Genomic DNA, 17,825 nt, shown 5'->3' with positions numbered 1-17,825 from the left:
GGTATTTTGAGATGTATACGGATTATGGGTATTATAGATTCCCCTTGCTGCAATATAGCCTTAATGAGCAACACTCAATTGTTGATCGTTTCGATCACTCAACTGTTAAGTGTTTAATGGAAACACCAAAACATTGTTGAGTTTGAGCCTTTTTATTTTATGAAACTGGCTAAAAAGTTTTAGCCTTTTTATTCTTCATTGTTGACCTTCTTCTTCGTTACCGTTCATCAGTCGTCGACTATCATCTATAATGTAACTTTACTAACATATTCTTATTTCTCCTCTCTTTCTTATTTTCAGTTTAATTTTTCTTGAAATTAAAAAAATCTACTCAAAGTTTAAATTTTATCTTAATCTGGTTTGTAATATAATGTGAAATCAAAATTTATTACATTTCTCTTTGTTCTTGACCTGTCCACCATTCAAATAAAAAAATGCTTTGATGTCGATGAATCAAAGAGAGTCTAAAAATACAAGTTTGAGGTTTTTTGTATAAATTTATATAAAAGAATATTAATCAGATTAAAAAAATTAAGAATCATACGATCTAACATAATTCGAAAGTTTAGTGATAAAAATAAAAAAAATAAAAATTAGATGACCAAAATAGAAACACTCTGAAAGTTAGGCGACTAAATAGTTTAACATCATTAATTTACATCCAATACTACCAAATGATTCCAATTATACTTTAGAATCTCAAACCTTGCAATAGAATTCATGATAATGTTTTCTTCCTTGCTATTGTATTTTAGTGATTACATCAAATTGTGGTTCAATGGCATCATCCTGTCCAAAGCCAAGCGTCATCAAGTAGATGTGTTGCGCTTTGGAGAAGTGAGCAGGGATGGACTGTAGGAGACGGTTGTCCCCGGAAAATTTAAAATCATCATATATTTTAGATTTTTTTTATATATTTTATATTAAAAATTTGTATTCTACATCCGTCCCCGGAAGTGAAGATATAGATTCCATATCGAGAAAGAAAAAGAATCTTGGAATTTAGAGGTGATGGTGCTACACATTTTATCAAATATGCCTTTTGGACGATAAGTGATATTAAAACGATCATTTGACTGCTCGATTTCACGTACGGTGAAGTAGGCAGATTGAACTCCAGGTTGGCCTGTTTAATATCTCCACCTTGGGATCCCTACCTGTATGTTTCCTCTGTGCTTGATTGATGTATGCCAACCGCAGCAGATTCATCATGATTAAAATACTACAATTCAGTCATTTTCTAATTTCTATCTTATAAATTGCACAACAGCATTCACCAGTTAATTATTCTTTACCTTCCCTTTGCATAAGTTCGTTCGTCGACAACAGCTGTATATTAAAACCAGTGGCGACACTTAACAATGAAAGCTGTGGAGCAGAGGGAAAAAGGAACAGAATTTTGAAACACTTTTGCACAATAGTTTAGGAACAAAGTGTAGTCAAAATCGTCCCTCATATTTTTCTAAGTTGCAAGAGAATGTCTGTGGGGGTGAACGAGTGGATCGCAGAGTTTTTGCTATTTCCCAAACATATTTTTATGTTATTCCATCGCATAAGATCGTTAAAAGGAGAGGGTAGGGGGCCCTTTTTCAGATGACTGATTCTGAAGATGATAAACGAGTGGTCACTGTCAATGCAAAGTTGTTGTCTTTAACATCAGGAATCAATGTCCCTTTGTCAATCTCTGCATAATTTAAGGAAAGTTGGAGGGAGGAGATGACAATATTCATAGTAATTAAATCTATGTTATTCTATAATGTTAGATTATGTTAGCTAATTGCTGCTTTAACTTTAAGTTATGGCGCATGTGCAATTCATTAATTTCAATGTGCAGAATGATTAACTAAATGCAGTGATGAACATTCTGGGAAAAGTCTGTGGAGATTGGACTAACAGAGGTAGAGATGTTCATCCTTAATCGGGAAAAAGAGCATTTTTTTATTAAGTTGATTTGTGCAAGGTGATAATCAGCCGCTAGAAAATGAGCATCTGGATTGGTGAAACTGGAAAATAAAAAAGGTTCGAAGAGGAAATAATCAGATTTGTTTCACTTCAATAAATCAAAGGGTATATCAGTTCTTGCACATATCACCATCTCTTCAAACTACAGTTGTGCAGAAGATTTGACATATTGTTCTTGTTTCCCACGTTGTAGGGTCTGGTGATGCTTCTCTTCTTTGTTTCAAAGATTTAAAGTATTTGATGCCATGCATAAAGAGTATCGATTTCTCCTACACCCCTAATCAGAATTCGGAATATTCCCCTATACGATGAATTATATGCGTTCTGCAATGTTGCTGATGGAAAAATCTTGAATGATATGAAGAAAATGAGCAATCTTATTAGAGGTTTGAAGAAATGTATGAAAAAGAAAAGCCGGTCGACATGCATAGATGCTTTCCGATATATTGCCAGGACCTGGTAAAGGGATTCCAAGCTAATCTCCAGTAGGTTCACTCAAAAGAAAGTGGAAAAAAAGAGATGAGAATAATTTTATTAAACTATTGCTAAAGTTGGTTGCTTAAAGCATTGACGTGATTTGAAGAATTTAATCTTGCTTTCTTCCCATTTATTCTAGACTCCATCTATTTAGGGCTCTACAGATGTTAGTCTATCTATCTCAGTTGCACTGCTAATAAAATTTGTTAACAAACAGACTGAGAAAGAGAGGTTGCACCGCCCCGTCCCCTTCCTTACCATGGCTCGTTAGACTGCTGGTGGTGGATTCAATGGCTGAATTGAAAAGCTGTAATGAATGGTACCCTTTTATTGTGATGATAGCAGTTGATTTTTCTTTTTCTGTGGTGAATATTCTTCTTAAGAAAGTCCTTGATGATGGGATGAACCATTTGGTTCTCATAACATTCCGGCTGTCAATCTCTACAATTTTCTTGGTCCCCATTGGATACTTTTGGGAAAGGTATAGGAAGCTGCTCTCTCCACTCTCCATTATTCCCATTACCTTCCCTTTTAAGTGTTTTTTTAAGCTTCAGCCCTCCTCTGTCATTAGTTTCAGCACTAAGATTGGTTGCAGGAACAGCAGACCGAAGCTCACTCCACGCATTTTATGTTACCTCTTCTGCAGTGCAATCGTGGGGTTAGCTTATATTCAAATATACATTCATGAATTTCCATCTTGCTTTATTATTAGTATCATTAATGGCATATCTAAATTTTTGATTCCTTGTAGGGCCTCACTAACGCAGTACTTCTTTCTCTTTGGAATTCAATACACATCCGCTACATTCGCATGCGCTTTCGTCAACATAGTGCCGGTGACCACGTTTATAATGGCATTACCATTTCGGTATTGACGAAAATCACTCCTTGCTTATAATGGTACCATGTTGTTGGAAACTTTTGTTACCAATACTCTTTGGTGTCCCTTCTTTATACTGCAGGATCGAAACCGTGAACCTCAAAAGCAAAAGCGGGAGAGCGAAAATACTCGGCTCGGTGATTTGTGTAGGAGGTGCCCTGCTATTAACATTTTATAAAGGAAGGCCCTTATTCAAACACCCGCACTCACATGCCATGGCTCCGACCGTCTCGAATGCCGTCAAGTTGAGCTCTTCTAGGAAGGCAGAAAGGTGGACCATCGGTTGCTTAGCTCTTATAGTGGGAACCCTGTTGTGGTCTTCATGGTTTATCATTCAATCATACGTTGGAAGAAGATATCCTTGCCAATTCTCCAGCACTGCAATCATGTCGTTCTTCGGTGCAATTCAATCGGCTGCCTTCAGCTTGCTTACGAACAGGGACCTTTCCATGTGGGCACCCAAGGGAAAAGTTGAAATCATAACTGTCCTCTATGCAGTAAGTACGCTTGTAGGTGTAAATGTAAAAAAAAAAAAATTGGATGACTGATTCTAGGAAGTCTATAACAAGGTGAGCTCTAAATTATGTTCTCCGAAATCGGGTATTAGTGCCGAATATGGATACGTCTCCAACACAGTTATGCTCAACCGTCGAATATGTATCGGATATGCGTATTTTCAGTAAAATAAAGAGTCCGAGAAACATAGATGGTTACCCAACAGCATGTTTTTGGTTGAGGAATAGGAAAGGCTGGCCTAGGTATATGCTGTCGTGTAGGCTAGGCTAACATGGCAAATCTTTTCCTTTTTCCTAGTTGCCATTCAATTAAAATTTACAAAAAAGAGAGTCATAGATTCCAACTTCAATCCTACGCATCTATCTTGTAATTTTGTATTTCCTGGTTGTAGATATAGTACACACAACATTATTGTTTCTTAAAGGACCACTTGAAAACCATGGCTTCCAAGGATTTAATTAGCCGAAAAGAAATGTTGGCCACAGAGAACAAAGCTTGTTGGAACCTTTTTCATAAGATTTTGACGCCCAACTCATGACTTCTTCCTTGGTTATCACGCTATTGTTTTGTTTATGCAGGGAATGATAGGGTCCGGCTTGTCATTCGTCTGCATGGCGTGGTGTGTCAAGAAGAGGGGTCCGGTCTTCACGGCAGCCTTCAGTCCTCTCGTTCAGATAATGGCAGCCATGTTTGATATCCCCATCCTTCGTGAACAACTCAATCTTGGAAGGTTAATTAATTATCCTATGTCCTGTCTGAATAATACATTTGCTCATTTACTTACAAGCTGATGTATACTCATCGCTAACTTTTATCCCCGCCACTCCGAAGAACAGTTTCTTGGGTTCGATAGTCGTCATCCTCGGACTGTATATTCTTCTTTGGGGAAAGAACAGAGAGATGCAGAACAGTGCATCAAAAAATGCTCAACAAGCCAAAGAGATTAGGGAACAAGAGGCTCAGTTACCAGTCATTACGGTTTCTTGCGATTCAAGTTGTTCCGAGACCAAGTAGCGTTTTGCTGCCGCCTAACTCTTTAAGTCCATTCATGTGGTATTCCAATAACCCTCTTGATTAAATACCACCAAATATGTTTCAACTTCTCTCGTTCAATTGCTCCGCAAACAAAGAAATCAGGAAAAAAAGTTTACTTTTTTAACAATTTTGTGATGGATGCACCTGCGTTTCCAGGACTGAGAGTCCATGATATACAAAGTTCATCAATGAAAATTGAGAACGAGGCTTATGGTGACATATAACAACCTCATGGCTTATACCATCTGGAGAACGAGGTTAATGGTAAAACAGTGTGACAGAGTAACATAAAAATTTGATATCCATTGTTTGATCTGATGTGCTTTCAGTTTCACCTCCAAAGTCGGTTCCACATGGAAAAACAAACTTTTTTACAGCAACCTTAGTTCCTAATATTTCAGACGTACCGTTTCATCAAATCTGTTCTTTCCAGCACACGAGCAGTATACTTAATCAGTTTTAAGACTTCTAAGTGTGTTGAATTAAGCTATATATGATGGCAGCTTTCATTCAAGTTAATCAACTTGGAAATGAACGATCTAAACTTGGAAATGAACGATCTAAACTTGCCATTCTTCGGTCCTGCTGAATCCAGATTGCAGACCGGGATTTCGTAGACCTTGCGGTATCTGATAGACCATTATAATTACTAGTGATGTGCAAAGAAGATAAATCATCAGAATTGGTCTAGTTCTTGCAATTAAAGACACAAGGAGAAGTATGAACTTGAAAGTTCAAACACTTAATTATTATAAGGTTGACACCTCAGCAAAACGATATATGATCAAACACACAATTCGGAAAGAAGCATATAACACTATGGGAATACACAAATTCACTTACTTTTTACCTTACGTGTTGTCATGCAAACATGATCTTTGATATAATGTAAAGCAATGCAGAGATTTATTGTATGCAATGTATATTGGCTTAGACAAGATTTCTTAATCGGAATGTTCGGTTTTGGTGGAATCCTTGCCTATTTTCTTTCCTCTCCTGTCCTTATCTGCTGACTTCTTGCCTTCTTGTTCGGCGACATCCGAGATGTCCAAATGGACACCGGGATCATTGGTGTTGTAGCTGCTGCCGAGCATGATCGAGTTGTTAACGGCTTGGAAATTGCTGTTCACATAGGTACTGAGTGTGTCGTGCTCGCCAAGTGAAATCCCATGCGGGCTGCTGGATTTCTCATCCAACTCGCTTCGCATTGTTGCACCGGAATTGCTTCCTGCAAGTGTGATGATCCTCACACCATCATCGTCTCTGCCCTGGCTCGATCCCGGTTCATGAACACCGCATACGCGGCGAGTTATGGCAGAGACCATGTCTTTGATTTCTTTGTCGAGTACTCCATGCTTATCTCCTTCAACAGATGACCGGCCAGGCTTGCTTGATTCCAGAGGCATTATTTAGCAACACAAAGAAAAAGGAAAAACAAAGTTGGGCTTGGGAATGAAGAGATAAAGAAATGCAGGCAAATGCGAGATGGGGTCGGAGCTGAAACTGAAAAACATTTACATATAAGAATAGCCGAAGGGCCAAAACTGTAGTGTTTGATATGGAATAAAGAAGTGCCTTCCATGGCAATTCAAGGATTTTAATTTATTCCCGGATCAAAGCAGAAGGATTACTTGAAAAATGGTTAAGCTCCTACAGATATAAATATATATACACTTTTGTCACTCTCACGCTCTTTAACCTTTTTAATTTTCATTCAAGAGATTTGAAGGGGAAGGATCATTGTGGTAACAGTAGCAGGCAAAGCTGTCATTCTAGCTGTTGCTGCAATCATGGAACAAATCCAGATGGCTTGCATTCTTATGTCTCACCGGGCCTTCCTGTAGGATCACACCACTGGGGCTTGAAAGAACTACTTGGGCCTGGTTTGGCGTTGACTATGGTACGTGAATCATCAATCTTGTATAGGTTTATGCAGTAAAATTTAGGGTAAACTATTAGTTTTGGTATGTTTTAGTATCTAAACTTTTAATTTTTTCAATACCATACCTAACGTTTGGTTTTTATTTCAATTTAGAACCCTGCCATTTAAAACTCAACACGTTTAGTACATAAACTATTAGTTTTGGTTCGTTTTAATACCTAAACTTTCATTTTTTTCATGTTAAATTTTAAACAAGGGTACTAAAATGAAAAAAATAAACTTTATGTATGATTTTGACAAAATTAAAAGTTTAGGTATTAAAATGAACCAAAACTAATCATTTAAGTACTAAACGTGTAATTTACTAACTTTTTTACTCAAATTTTTATTATTGATTTACTGTAACTTTGATAAAATCATAAAGGGAAGGATAACATACTATATACATGTTGATGTGGATTGTTTTTTATTAACCTGAAATCCACATAAGATCCACATTATTTTTTTTTTAAATTTATCATTTTTCTTCAAATATAAAATTTTATTGTTTCATCTTTGCATAGGTCAACATTGTAATTATCATTCTTCTGTTTTTTCTCCGACCACTCAAGATATCAATACCTTCATTGTCTCCTACCATTTTATCAGTTTAGATTTTATCAAAATTAATTTAAAACTCAACCCTAAAGTCTAAAAACATAAAACCCAAATCACTTTAATCTATTATACCCACCAACTGATCAACATGGAATCAAGATATATAGCTCGTTTCCCTCTTATCCACTTTCCTATGGTTGAGATTTGGAAGAAGACGTCTTATCATCGAGAAAGCAAATGAAATTCAAAACTATTTTTTAACAAAAATGAATAAAGTTTTGGAGACATTGCATACCTTTTAACAGTGATTACGCTATTAAGTATTTAACAACCGAGTGATCAAATAAGAATAAATTAAAATTTTAGTGAGTAAATTGATTTTTTTTAAAATTTTAATGACTAAAATAGGAGTGATAATTAAGTTGAGGGATGAAATTTGAAATTTACCCTTTAGATAATGTTGATAATAAAGAAGTGCAGAGTTTAACATTATACCTACTGCTTAGTGATAGCCTTCAAATTAATTTCTTTAATGTGGTGAGAAGTCTCAGCCCTCCGCTTCTTCAAGGTTGGCGATGATAATTGATACCTAATTAAGGTTCTTCCACCGTCAATAACAAGTGGCATATTAATTAAGGATTCGAGTTGAGTTCTCGTTCATCTTGAAATTCAATTTTTTTCAAATAATTATATATTTTAATAGTTATACTTATTTTATATAAAAAAATTATATGATTAATATATATATATATATATTCATCTAAAAAAGTATTTTTAAATTTATTACTGTCATTAGTGGTTGTCGCAATACCAATAATACCCAGTGCATTAGTGCCTTGACATGCCCAATTTTTTTATCTCCTACGAATCTCGAAAGACGCTTTAGAGAAAAAAGATATCATCCAAACATTGTGTGGAACTAAAATGATTATCGTGGGCTAAACTCTCGAGATAACGTTTCGAACAAATTATTTCTCGAGATAATGCTCTCCCAAAATTAATTGTTCAAATAGGGTGAAATCTACAGTGTTAGCCGTAGGTCGCCATGCCATTCGGGCGACCTACTAGGTCGCCATGTCTTCCCGGCGAACTATGAGAGAGATTGCATGTGCCATGCACGTTCCAACACGCTGGGCATCCGAGGCCATCCGACCGAGGGCATCCGACTGAGGCTATCCGAGCGAGCTATGCGAGGGCAAGAGGAATCACGCGAGGAGCAAGAGGGAGTGCATGGCGACCTATAAAGTCACCTAGAGGGCATGGCGACCTATGCTTGGGGACGTGCATGGCTGGCCACGTAGTAGGTCGCCCGGAAGGCATGCCGACCTACGAAAAACACTGTAGATTTCACTCTATTTAAGCAATTAATCTTGAGAGAGCATTATCTCGTGAAATAATTTGTTCAATAACGTTATGTCGAGAGTTTAGCCGCTTATCACGATTTATCTTTCAATGTCACGAGATCCAATTAAAGGTATGATGATAACAAAAAGGATAAAATGAACAATTAAGGATTTGAACTTTGATTTTACATCCAAACATCTACTTTATTTTCTCGTTTATTTTTCAATTGTATCATTCGATTTTTATTATCATCAAATTCTTAATTGAACGATCACTTGACATTAAATAATTAAACATTATGATCTATATAGTACTTAAAATTGTACTTTCTCTCTCTTTGAGACACTCTTTAACATGTATTCAAGGGTAAAAAATAAAATATCAAATATTTTATTATAATATGATATTAAAATCAATAATACTTAATAATATTTTTAAAAACTGAAATAGATCATTTAATTAGGATTGATTTTTTTTTTAATTATTAAAGATGGAAAAAAAGTTGAAAAATAACAAGCGGTTCAATGGATTTTTTTTTTCAAGAGGAGAAAAAGGAAACGCCAAACAGGAAAATCTCAATTCTCATTTTTTGGAGATTCTTCGTCTGTTGGTTAATCCAATTCGTCGTTATTTAATTCATAAAGTTATTTGTGGGGAAAAAAATACTATCATCTTTAGTTTCTCTACCGTATTCTTCTTCTTCTTCTTAATATTGTGGTTGTTGTTTGTTCAACTATCGACTGGCAGCAAACTCGTCAGTGATTCAAAGGAAGCAAACATTCTTCAGGTCCACGCTCCTTACTTTTCTATAAAGGAAATTTTAACCTCTTTTACTCCTTTTTGTACATGTTTTTTTTTCTGTCACTGCTTACCGATATTTTTTGTTCTCTGAGCTAATTTTAAGCTGGAATTTTAAGTAGTGCATCTTGTTAGTGGGTTCTCTCTGATTGGTTGGTTTTGTTTTGATAGTGTGCAGTCTAGAATCGAAGTAATTGAACGACGGAACTGTCTGTTGTATTCTGTTTTAAGCATAGTTTGAAAGGTTGAAGGCTGGCGTTTTGCAATTTTACTTGTAAATCATTAAGTAATCCCTAGGGTTTTGATTGACTGGCTGTCAGTTTTGATGGTTTTTTCTTTATGTTTATGAATTCAGCAGTGAGGGTGTGGGGAACATTCGCGGAATTAAATCTTTTTGAACAATCAGAGGCAGAATGAAGGTTCAAATGAGACTAGCACCAGAGTTAGTTACCACTCCAGTAATTTACCTGAACCTGATCTTGAGAAGCAGGGATTCCAGGGAAACAACCTGGTGTGCCTCAGGAGGAAAAGCTGCCAGGCTCTGTTAAGGATTCGACCTGTGAGGCCAGTCCCACATTGTTAACCATTGTGGTAACGAAGGGTGGGTCTCATGTAACTCAGCAGCCAGTAGCTCAATCATCAAAAGATATGGAATATATTATGGATGAATCACCTCGTGTGGCTCCTAAGGAGCAGTAGTTCCGATGTGGAATGCAGGTATGATATATTTTTTTTCAGCTTCAGTCATTCATACATTCTTTATCCCCATTTTTTTATGTACCTTTGAAATATTTGTTCCAATATTTGACTTTTCTGGATTGGATGCACTCCTAGTAAAAGTGTAGTGTAGATCATTGCATAGGCTCGGGCATATGTTAGCTATGGCCATTGAAGTCCCATGGATGAAATCTTATCTGTTTATGTTAATTGCCCTGAGCATTTCACTTAGCCTGGATGGTAGTCTTAATTCTCCTCTTTATACTTTCTAAGCATGTTATACATGAATGAGTGTTGCTTTATTGTACCATTTCGTTTATTCATTATAATTTGGCAAAATAGTGTGCTGCATAAAGGTTTTGGTGACATTAGACCCTTAGGATTAGGTTGAGATTTGAGAAAATGCCTCATTCAGATCGTCTTTATGTATATTGTGGTCTGTCAACAGTTTCCCCCCACTTAGTTTTGTAATCCGCTGTGACCCCAAGTAACCCTCTTGAGGAGGACCTTAACAGCTAAGCACTCTCGAACCTGCAGCCTCAAAAGCCTATCACTAGCAATGTAGTATGAAACTATGCATACCATCTAAGCTAGTATTCAATTGGCTGGTCAGTCATCAATCTTAAATATACCATTCCATTATGATGATTACCTGGCTCTATGCTAGTACTCCTAGTAAGAGTGTTGATCATCGCATAGGCTTGAGTATCTGTTAGCTATGGTCATTGAAGTCCCATGGATGAAATCTTTATCTGTTTATGTATTGTTAATTGCCTTGAGCATTTCACTTAGCCTAGATGGTAGTCTTAATTCTCCTCTTTATACTTTCTAAACATGTTATACATTAATGAGTGTTGCTTTATTTGTACCGTTTCATTATAATTTGGCAAAATAATATGCTGCGTAAAGGTTTGGTGACATTAGAACCTTAGGATTAGGTTGAGAAAATGCCTCATTCAGGTAGTCTTTATATATTGTGGTCTGTCAACAATCTTTTTTTCCTTCTTACTTTTGTAATCCACTGTAACCCTATCTAAGTAACCCTCTTGAGGATGATCTTAACTGCTTAGCACTCTCAAACCTGCAGCCTCCAAAGCCTATCACTAACAATGTAGTATGCATGCCATCTAAGCTAGTACTCATTTGGCTGGTCAGTCAGCCATCTTAAATATACCATGACATTATGATGATTAGCTCTAACCTTCAACTTGTTTTTCTGCGATTAATCTTGAAAATAATATGTAGTATCGAATACTGTAACTAATTCCCATCTGTATGTTTCTTCAGAGTTTGTCAACAGGAGAAGGAAGAAGGTCTTATAGATCTTGGGTGCCAATGTAAAGGTGGCCTAGCAAAAGCACACCGATCTTGCATTGACATGTGGTTTCGTACAAAAGGATCCAACAAATGCAAAATATGCCAGTAATTATTCAAAATTTGATTCCATGCTTTAAAATTAGCTTATTTGTAATTGATACACGATTTTTATTTACTATTGTCATGCAGAGCAGTAGCTGTAAATGTATCAGCTCCAGAGTCCCAGCCCACTGTAAGTATTCCGTGCTTAACTGAAAGGGCTGGCAATATGAACCTGAGGATGACTTTGCTTGTATTATTTGGTTTGGCCTAGAAGATGTTAGACATTTATCTTGGGGTTGGGTCAGGGTTTGATTGCAGGAAGAGGTTTCGTTAACCAAATTTAAAGCTGGAAAATAAATCGAAGTTGCGTAAATAATTTGATGGTGTTTACTATTAAGTGATGATATTGAGTGCTAGTCCAAAGCAAATGTAGAAAACTGGTGCTGAAGCGTATTTATTATGATTTGGGGTTTATTTATATCTCATACTCATGCCTAGATCGATTCTCAAATGTGTTTCATGATGCAGACAAATTAATGGGTTTGGAGGGTTGATCCAAACTTTACACCACATGAACGCCAAAGGGTAAGTGGATAACTAGTAGACAATCTTATTCGTCAAAAAATCCTTCCTGTTTGTGTTAATTTGTATCAAATCATTCTTTATGGCAGGGTTGTTTTAGTTCACTATGGGTGACATTCTCAATTCTTATTGGTGGTTTAATGTTGGATGTGTTGATATCCGTTACTCTTGGTGTCTCTGCACTGCCTGTTAACATCATAATCGGTATGCACACCTCACTCGCATTCTTCCCAAGCCTGTTAATATTCTTATGAAGTAGCTTTGCCTTTTATGCTTGATTTCATAACTTGAAGAGACATTGTACAGGTGTTATTGTTGTACTAGGACTTGGAACAGCCCTTCGACTTGCCCTTGAATTCTGCCACGAGTGGAGTATCAGGAGAGCTGTGCAAAGGGTAGAAGCAAATGTGGCTCTTGGACATCATCCTCTTTGTAGGTAAACCTGTATACAGTATATAGGAAAATTTGAGTCTACTAGCCAATTACATGGTTCTTGTTATTTGCGTATATAAAGTTCAGCAGACCATTGTTTGTTACCACACACATTTATACACCATGATACAGTTTGTAACATTCCCCTTGAATGGTTTGAGAATTTATAGTCAAATTGGACATGAAACTTCTGATTTGGATATGTGTGCCAGGGTTTCAAGTTTTCGAGATGAGTAACTGTATTTCCTTGATTGCTTGATTATTCTGAATGCACACGATGGATCTTTCGTATTTTGTGTCGTATAGTAAGCTAAAAGCATATGAAAATTCTATATCCACTGCTTTTGACGGAAGCCGCATTCTTTTGACTTTAAGTGTAGCTTGATTATATTGAAGAAGGTCGAATTGGCAATTGGTTGGAGTTGCCAGATTAATTAGTTTGGGTTCTCTAACTCTTCATTATTTTAGCAAGAAATCAGTTTGTGATTTTATGATTATGTTCTCATAGTTGAGGATAGGGTTGAGATCCATCTATTATTATTTCATTTCGATTGTACAATATATTGATTTAGCGATGTAAGCGGGGCAGGTTCGAGAGGATCCGTCCCATTTCGTATTCGATTGGGCGAAGATAGGTACATGTTTCGGGTGGTGGGGCGAGGATAGAGATAAAAATTAAATTTTGGGTACATTATATATTTCAAAGACAGAGATGGTAGCTCAAGAGCACCACCTCTAAATGTAATCAAATAATAAAGAAAGAAATACACAAATTCATAGGCAGAGGAGTGGTCTAGTGCACGAGTAGACTGCTCATTCTTTTTTCAACTTTAATCGAATTTGAAAGCCAGAAAAGAAAGCAAAAGCAAAAAGCGCAGCACTACTGAGATAACTTTTTTTACGCTAAGAAGAGGAGCCTTGCGGGAAAAGCTAAAGCACAGTGTTCCATTGCTCTCTCCTTTCTTCGTTCACTCGAGGCCTTATGGTAATTGAAGTGCTACACTTTTTCCGCGGTTAACCGAAAGGTCAATCTGCCGTCCACATTCGGTTGTTTGAAAACTAGTAGAGTTTTTGAGGTTTGAATGATGGCGGTTTTGACGATGGGAGCTTTGCCTTTAGGATTTAGATTTAGGCCGACCGACGAGGAGCTCATCAATCACTACCTTAGGTTGAAGATCAACGGTCGTCATTCCGAGGTTCAGGTTATTCCTGAAATTGATATCTGCAAATGGGAGCCGTGGGATTTGCCTGGTATTTCCCCCCCCCCCCTCTTTCCTTTTATTTTCCCGGGAAAATAAAAAGAAACAGCAGAATTTATTCGGTGAATAATTGTTCTGAATCTTTGATACCTTTAGCCCGAGTTATTCCTCAACACTTGTAACAAATATATATATATATATATATATATATAGTTTAGAAGATTTATTCCTGTTTTCTAAAACTGGAAATTTCGGGACAGCCTACTTATATTCCTTTTTGATATTCCTCCAAGTATGCGGGAAAATATTTTATAGTTCAAAATTTGGTCAATTTTATTTTTAAAGTTTGGGATGTTTGAATTAAATTCAGGACTGTCGGTGATAAAATCGAACGATCCGGAGTGGTTCTTTTTCTGTCCTCGTGACAGGAAGTACCCCAACGGCCACCGTTCCAACAGAGCAACGGATAAAGGGTATTGGAAAGCCACAGGGAAAGACCGAACCATCAAGTCTAAAAAGTCCCTGATCGGGATGAAGAAGACCCTTGTTTTCTACAAGGGTCGTGCTCCCAAGGGTGAGCGTACTAACTGGATCATGCACGAATACCGCCCCACTACCAAGGAACTTGATGGCACTGCCCCTGGCGAGGTTTTCGTTTTTATTTTCTTACTCCTGTTCTTAGTTTAAGTTGCTGCAACTATTTTCATGAACTTAAATTTTTGCTTTTATTAGTACATTTGTTTGATGGAAAAGCCAGGGAGAAAAGGTTGAGGAATAGCTGTATGACCTGGACCATTTTTTTTTTGGGTGCAGACTGCTTTTGTTCTATTTCGATTGTTTCATAAAGTAGAAGAGAAGAATGATGCTGTGAAGTATGATGAACTGGAACAAACGGGATATTCTTCTGCCATGATAAAATCTTCTCCTGATGACACATCATCGGATCTTATGCAGGATACCGTGTCATCCGTGACGCATTCTCAAAAGCCTGATAACTTTATGCAAAATGATCAAGTAACAGGTGATACCAGCAGCTGCAACAGTCGTATGACTTCTATATCGTGATTCTTGGTGAGTGACTGTTTTCTTGCCTTTTAACACAGAAATATCCCTTCCTGAAAGGCAATTCGAATTCGTATGAACCCAATTATGGTGAACTTGACTACAGAGTCTTTTCACCACCAATGAACTCACATTTGTTTGAAGATCTGCCACTTTGCTTGGACTTTCCTTATGCTAGTGACTTTGGCCATGATCAAAATGGATTTCATTTCAATGACGGGACTAGCGCACAAGATGTATCATTCTCTTTGTTGGATGATGTCTTAAATAACCATTATGACTCCTGTGGCGAGTCAAGCTCTCAGAAGAACTCGGTTGCTGGAACAGAGATGCCCTTGTTTGATAATTCATTCATCTCAAAGGCAACACCACCAGAAACATCATATTTCAAAGAAAATGTAGTCACTGAGGCAAACACTGAAATGCCACAATTACAGGTAAAGAAATAACTTGCTATTAGCTTTTTTGTTCCTATGTATGTAGCATTTGGGGGTTTGTTTCTTTAGACTTTTGAGTTTTTTATTGGTTTCAGCATCCTTCTTTCTATCTAATTTTCACTTTTTAGGTACTTGGATTTAGTTTACTGTTGGGTTCTAATGTTTTTATATATATGTTTATATATTTTCGACTTCTTTACCAGTTTGATACAGAGGGTGGAGCTCAAAGGTGGCTTGGTGGGCATATTGATAACAAGCAAGCACTGCAAATGCAAGCTTCGTATGAATCTACCCTTACACGAGCAACACATTTTAACCAAGAGTTTAGAACCAGAAATATCGGTGGTTTTGGAAATGATTTTGTTGGCCATGGAACTTCATTTACTGATTCTGCAACGGGTTCTATCAATCATTTGCAACAATTAACTAGTTTGAAGAATAATTTGAATTGTGGTGGTGTTGGAATGAACACTGGAACTCTTGGAACTGTAATCAAGACTAGGACCCGTGGACCTCAGCAACGACCAAATTCAGAGATTTTAAATCAAGGCACTGCTTCAAGAAGAATACACTTGGATATGACATTTTCTACTGGGCCAATGAAAGGTTCTGTAGGCTGTATCGATGATGGGAAAATAACAAGTGTGGGCTTCACTGGAGAAGAAGTTCAATCTGCTCTAATCGAGGTAACCAGAAAAAACTAATATTTAGCGCTGTTATATACTGCTCATCCTAAATTCCATTTTCTTTTGCGAAATGCCAAGGTACAATATTAGTATACTGAATTACATTTCTCAAACTTAACAATATCTTTCAATGCTTTGAATGCAGGTCACAGAACCTGAAGCTGCAGGGGAGACTTCTAGTTCTGATGAGTCAGAGAAGAATATTGCAAATCGAGGCACTGCTTCAAGAAGAACACGCTTGCAAATGAAACTTTCTACTGGACCAGCAAATTGTTCTGCATGCCGTGGCTTTGGTGGGAAAATGACAAGTCCTGGACTCAGTGAAGAAGTTCAATCTTCTCTAACTGAGGTAGAGTAACTAGGAAAAATTTAATTTTTAGCACTGTGTTTATCGTACCTTACTTTTTATTTTGAAAAAGGTCAAAGTATAATATTAGTATACTGAAGTACATTTCAAAATTTGAACAATATCTCTCAATGCTTTGAATGCAGATCACAGAAGCTGAAGCTACAGCACTGACTTCTAGCTCTGATGAGTCAGAGAAAGAGGATGAGTTACTCAAGCTTGATGGCAGCGGGGATATTGCTGATGAATCTAGTACAAAACCAAGTCTGGAGGTAGATTAACTAGGAGAAGTTAATTTTTAGTGCTGTATTTATTGTACCTTCCATTTTGTTTTGGCAGAGGTCAAAGTATAATATTAGCATGCTTGAGTATATTTCAAAAAGTGAACTATATCTTTCAATGATTTGAATGCAGGTCACAGAAGCTGAAGCTATGTGCCAAACTTCTAGCTCTTATGAGTCAGAGAAAGAAGATGAGTTACTCAAGCTTGATGGCAGCGGGGATATTGTTGATGAATCTAGTTCAAAACCAAGGCAGAAGGTAGATTAACTAGGAAAAGATGATTTGAGCATTGTGTTTACCTTATACCTTCTGTTTTGTTTTGGCAAAGGTCAAGTATAATATTAGTATGTACTGTAATACATTTATTAAAGTGAACAATATCTTTCAATGATTTGAATGCAGGTCACAGAGGTTGGAGCTACAGGCCAAACTTCTAGCTCTGATGAGTTGGAGAAAGTCGATGAGTTACTCAAGTTTGATGGCAGTGGGGATATTGTTGATGAATCTAGCACAAAACCAAGGCAGAAGGTTGATTAACTAGGAATAGCTAATTATTAGCACTGTGTTTACCGTGTACCTTTCATTTTGTTTTGGCAAAGGTCAAACTATAATATTAGTATATACTGAAGTACATAACAATATCTTTCAACTCTTTGATGCAGGTAGCTGAAGCTGAAACTACAGGACAAACTTCTAGTTCTGATGAGTCGGAAAAAGAGAACAAGTTGCTCAAGTCTGATGGCAGCAGGGATATTGCTGACAAATCATTTACAGAGCCGAGGCAGAGGATGAAGCAGAATGGAGGAGGCCAAAAGGGCCCATCAATGCATTTAAAGGAAACTACTGCTCATCCTTGCTCAAGCTTCCCTTTAACTCGTGTTTTCAGCGTTTTCATCATCACGGTCTTGTTTGCACTTGTCGTGGGGATATCGGGATGAATTGGATCTCGACTTCTTGATGATGTTGAAACAGGCTGTAGGTAGGTAGGTAGACCAGTTTCCTGTTGAATCTTGTAGGAAGTACAGATCAGGTTATTTTAATTGTGCACTGTGTGTAAAGCATATTGTATGAAGAATAGGGGTGTGTACTTTGCATGATATGGCCTTAAATTTTACCCCTGGCTCAAAATTTTATTGTAGATGAATTGGTTGACAGTATATTCCATTGCTGGTAATCTTATAAGCTTTTTGATTGATTATTGTAGCTTCTAATCTGAATTGGTTTACTACTAG

At 37.0% G+C, this 17,825-nt stretch overlaps 2 protein-coding genes across 2 annotated transcripts; both read left to right on the top strand.

The window, feature by feature from the left end:
- Positions 1-360: 360 nt before the first annotated feature.
- LOC120199744 (NAC domain-containing protein 14-like) lies at positions 361-17,709 on the top strand. The gene is made up of 11 exons (XM_039200759.1): positions 361-372; positions 13,650-13,832; positions 14,151-14,428; positions 14,594-14,838; positions 14,880-15,279; positions 15,483-15,965; positions 16,111-16,314; positions 16,458-16,583; positions 16,726-16,851; positions 16,996-17,127; positions 17,256-17,709. Exons 2-11 carry the CDS (start codon positions 13,664-13,666, stop codon positions 17,529-17,531), a joined length of 2,439 nt encoding a protein of 812 aa, XP_039056690.1. The 5' UTR covers positions 361-372; positions 13,650-13,663; the 3' UTR covers positions 17,532-17,709.
- On the top strand, positions 2,638-4,966 carry LOC120199741 (WAT1-related protein At3g30340-like). Its single transcript, XM_039200756.1, has 6 exons — positions 2,638-2,920; positions 3,035-3,097; positions 3,191-3,307; positions 3,402-3,816; positions 4,414-4,565; positions 4,672-4,966. Exons 1-6 carry the CDS (start codon positions 2,730-2,732, stop codon positions 4,847-4,849), a joined length of 1,116 nt encoding a protein of 371 aa, XP_039056687.1. The 5' UTR covers positions 2,638-2,729; the 3' UTR covers positions 4,850-4,966.
- Positions 17,710-17,825: the final 116 nt, after the last annotated feature.

The sequence above is a fragment of the Hibiscus syriacus genome, unplaced genomic scaffold, assembly GCF_006381635.1.
Source record: "Hibiscus syriacus cultivar Baekdansim isolate YM2019G1 unplaced genomic scaffold, ASM638163v2 tig00005465_pilon, whole genome shotgun sequence".
Taxonomy (NCBI): Eukaryota; Viridiplantae; Streptophyta; class Magnoliopsida; order Malvales; family Malvaceae; genus Hibiscus; species Hibiscus syriacus.
Note: the sequence above shows the minus strand (reverse complement) of the source record. Positions and strands in the feature narration are given on the sequence as shown.